The sequence below is a fragment of the Capsicum annuum genome, unplaced genomic scaffold (genome assembly GCF_002878395.1).
Source record: "Capsicum annuum cultivar UCD-10X-F1 unplaced genomic scaffold, UCD10Xv1.1 ctg77304, whole genome shotgun sequence".
NCBI classification, from domain to species: domain Eukaryota; kingdom Viridiplantae; phylum Streptophyta; class Magnoliopsida; order Solanales; family Solanaceae; genus Capsicum; species Capsicum annuum.
The window spans coordinates 1-4300 of record NW_025887688.1 but is presented as its reverse complement, the minus strand read 5'-3'; the positions used below and the strand labels follow the sequence as shown (position 1 = coordinate 4300).

Here is a 4300-nt window from a genome sequence, read left to right as displayed (position 1 = left end):
CCTCTGAACTAACAACAAAGTAAACAGAGAAATATACGCCAATCCAGTGAATTGCACCATTCCAAAATACGCCACTGTCAAATCCATGTCCAGTTGCATCCATACTACCACAATGTCTCCATGAGTCACCCTCTAGCATATACAAACCCATAGACGACACGCCTAAATTACCACCAGCTAGATAAGTAGCACACAAAGCTTTGTAATAGGGTGGTTCTGGATACGATATCAGATTATAATACTCCCATTCATCAGACATCGTACAGGTAGGCAATACATATCGGAACTTATTTACAGGATTGTAAACAAGACCTTTTCTGCTAGTAGACGTATTAGACCTCTCAGTTAATATGCACATAAACAGACCATTGCAAGATTGCGTAACCTTGAAATCGATAACCTCAACTACATCACCTCCTATCGTTGTACTTGTTGTAAGTTCGTCATGGAGAGGAGGGAGGCTACTTACATTATCAGTAAGCGAAAGAGATTCAAGATTCTGGACCTTCGCAAGACAATTGTAGAAGTAGATCCCCGTAGGAGGGAGAGCATTAGCAAAAGCAAGACAACGAGAGTGATGAATCCTGAAAGGCATACTCATAATGATTGAGTACCAAAGCTTGCATACTGCACTAAACCTGATGAGAGAACTTGCAGGCAAACGAACTAGAATTTCACACAAAATGTCAGTATTGCTAGCGATGACATCCACCGCTGCAATTACAAGTTTCTTATCCATCCAAATAGACCTGATCGATACAAGCAAGACGAAAAAGTTAGTCCTATAACAATGAAAAAAAATCCTTGTTTTCTTCGCACACTTATAGACATCGATGAATCAAATAAAGAAAATTTAATAAATCAAAAATGATTACTATCAACACACAATCTTACCTTAATTGGAAATGATAAAAGATTTGTTGATGAATCAAATAAAGCAAAATTGTATAAAACCGGAAAGATTTAGCACTAGAAATGTTCTACATAAAAGAAAGGCGCTAGACGGAGTAAAGGCAAGCGAGATAAACAAAGCAGTTGACCTATGTGTAAAACCTTGCCGCGAGAGTATTTCTCCAGTAACTTTTATATATGAGACAACAAAAATTATTTTACAAACTCGCGCTGTATCAACTAAAATCTATATCATTATTATTGTTGTACACAATGTTCTAAAAGGCGGATGCGTGAGGTGGGCGCAGGTCACGAGGCATATCATTATTATTGTCGCACACAACATTCTAAAAGGCATATAGATTTAGTTGATACAACGCGAGTTTGTAAAATAATTTTTGTTGTCTCATATGTAAAAGTTATTGGAGAAAGACTCTCTCGCGGCAAGGTTTAAACATAGGGAAACTGCTTTGTTTATCTCACTTGCCTTTACTCCGTCTAGCGCCTTTCTTTTATGTAGAACATTCTAGTGCTAAATCTTTCTGGTTTTATACAATTTTGCCTTATTTGATTCATCAACAAATCTTTCATTATTTCCAATTAAGGTAAGATTGTGTGTTGATAGTAATCATTTTCGATTTATTGAATTTTTCTTTATTTGATTCATCGATGTCTATAAGTGTGAGAAGAAAACAAGGATGTTTTTTTTTTTCATTGTTATAGGACTAATTTTTTTGTCTTGCTTGTATCGATCAGGTCTAATGGGATGGATAAGAAACTTGTAATTGCAGCGGTGGATGTCATCGCTAGCAATGCTGACATTTTATGTGAAATTCTAGTTCGTTTGCCTGCAAGTTCTCTCGTCAGGTTCAGTGTAGTATGCAAACTTTAGTTCTCAATCATTATCAGTATGCCTTTCAGGATTCTTCATTCTCGTTGTCTTGCATTTCCTAATGCTGTCCCTCCTACGGGGATCTACTTCTACAATTGGCTTGCGAAGGTCCAGAATCTTGAATCTCTTTCGCTTACTGATAATGCAAGTAGCCTCCCCCCTCTCCAGGACGAACTTACAACAAGTACAACGATAGGAGGTGATGTAGTTGAGGTTATCGATTTCAAGGTGACACAATCTTGCAATGGTCTGACGATGTGAGTATTAACTGAGAGGTCTAATACGTCTACTAGTAGAAAAGGTTTTGCTTACAATCCTGTAAATAAGTTCCGATATGTATTGCCTACCTGTACGGAGTATCATATCCAAAACCACCCTATTATAAAACTTTATGTGTTACTTATCTAGCGGGTGGGAATTTAGGCGCGCCGCCTATGGATTTGTATAAGCTAGAGAGTGACTCGTGGAGACATTGTGGTAGTATGGATGCAACCGGACACGGATTTGACAGTAGCGTATTTTAGAATGGTGCAATTCACTGGATTGGCGTATATTTCTCTGTTTACTTTGTCATTAGTTCTGAGGAAGTTGGTAGGATAGAACTGCCACATGCGCCTCGGGGAACATGTAACCCAAAGATGAGGTATTTTGGGGAATCGGGTGGTCATTTGCATCTTATTCGAGTTCAGATCCTATACGCCAACAAATTCATTGTGCTCGAATTAGATACCTTGATGTGGTCAATGAAGTATCTTGTTCATCTTGCTAGACTGATTTCAGCATTTCCCGAGATGGCTCAACAGACGCCATCTGGCACACAATATGCGTATTCCATTTTGTCTCTGATGCGAGGAGAGATGGAAGAAGATTCAGTACTACTGCTTACTATTCCTGGGAAGGTGGTCGGCCACAACTTAGTACTTAAAACTGTTAAAGCAATCCGGGAGTTGCCTGGTGAAGTACATGATACTTTACGTTTTGATCATCTTAGCGCTTATCTGTTATGAATTTAACCAAGATGGAGGTCCTATTTGCAAAGATGTCAAATTACATTTGGGACCCCGGGAAGATGTCTATATATAGTAGAGGAATATAATCTATTTGGGCTCATGTTATGAAGTTGTCTTTTATTTTCTTAGCTAAAGTTTTAGCATTCTGGAATCTCCCTTTTCTATTTTCCTTTTGTTTCTACGATTCCATTTTCTATTTTCCTTTTGTTTCTACGATGAATTCTTATTTCAATGTATGTGACTATGGTTCTCCTTATCAATATGATTCCCCATCGTTACAATACCGCAAGTTTTGCTCCGGGTGAAGATTGGACTACTGATCCAAAATAGCGCGTTGATTTTCTTCTGGATATGTTTCATTTGACCAATCCTTGGAAACAACCTCTGGCAGAAATGTAAGGTAAGGCTGCATACAATACACCCTTGTGGTGGGGCCCTTTTCCGGACACCATGCATAGCGTTAGCTTTAGTGCAGTGGGCTTCCCTTTTAGTATAAATATTATAGAACCTTATCTTAGCCGAGGGTCTATCGGAAACAGCCTCTATCTCTACGAGGTAAGGGCAAGATCATCATACATTCTACCCTCCCCAGACCGCACTTGTGGGATTGTCCCGGGTGTGTTATTGTTATTGTAGTATAAATGTTAGTATAAAACTTTTAAATCTTGTTGTAATCAGCTCTTCTGTGATTTAAATTTATTTACGTTATAATTTCTTCGTATTTGGATGTTTTCATCCAAGGTTGGATGATGAACTCAACAGAACAGAAAGCTTAGTAGTTGAAAAGAAAAATAACACGAAGAACAGAAGACAAGAGAAACGTGATAACTGTTAAAAATAACAAAGTACTAACTGAACACTAAAATATAGCTATACTACAAACTTACTCGAACTAGAAAGCAGCGGCTGATGTTGTACAGCTTTAACTCTGTCCAATTCAGTCAGTCAACAAGATCAGTGTCAGTTCAGTCAAGCCTAGTACAGTCTAGTGATCAGTTCAGTGTTGATTTAGTTGGGAGTATGATACAAGAAAACCAAGGAACACACGGAATTGTCTCAAAACAGTCCACACACACTCCAAAAATAATTCACTAATTCAAAAAATCGAGGACCCTTTTGAAGACCACTCTCGGATTCAAGAATGAAATACAAGGACAACATAACTAGGTGTTTGACACCTTTTGCAGCCAACAACAAACTAAGTTAGATGAAACAACAATGAGAACAACAACAAAAACGGCTTCACAATAGAAGATACAAAACGGATACAAGATTACAAAAGAAAAAGGATAGATAGATAGACCACATGAAGGTATAATGTTAAGAACCCAAGAATGGTAACTCTTGGACCCTTAACACTACACACAATAATAAACCTATCTCTTACAAAGACACAAGATCGGAATCCACCTACCAAGCATCAATGTTTCCAAGCAAATGCAAACACAAGTGATTCTACACTTGTCTAAGCCCTAATTTCGGTTTTGGGTGCCTCAAGGAAAGAGGA

General features: G+C 38.1%; 1 protein-coding gene across 1 annotated transcript; it reads right to left on the bottom strand.

Annotated features, from left to right (window-relative positions):
• Window positions 1-13: 13 nt before the first annotated feature.
• LOC124894769 (F-box protein At5g07610-like) lies at window positions 14-739 on the bottom strand (the record flags this gene model as incomplete). The annotated part of the gene is made up of 1 exon (XM_047405313.1): window positions 14-739. A coding segment is annotated over exon 1 (726 nt), but the record flags the coding sequence as incomplete, so codon positions are not given.
• Window positions 740-4300: the final 3561 nt, after the last annotated feature.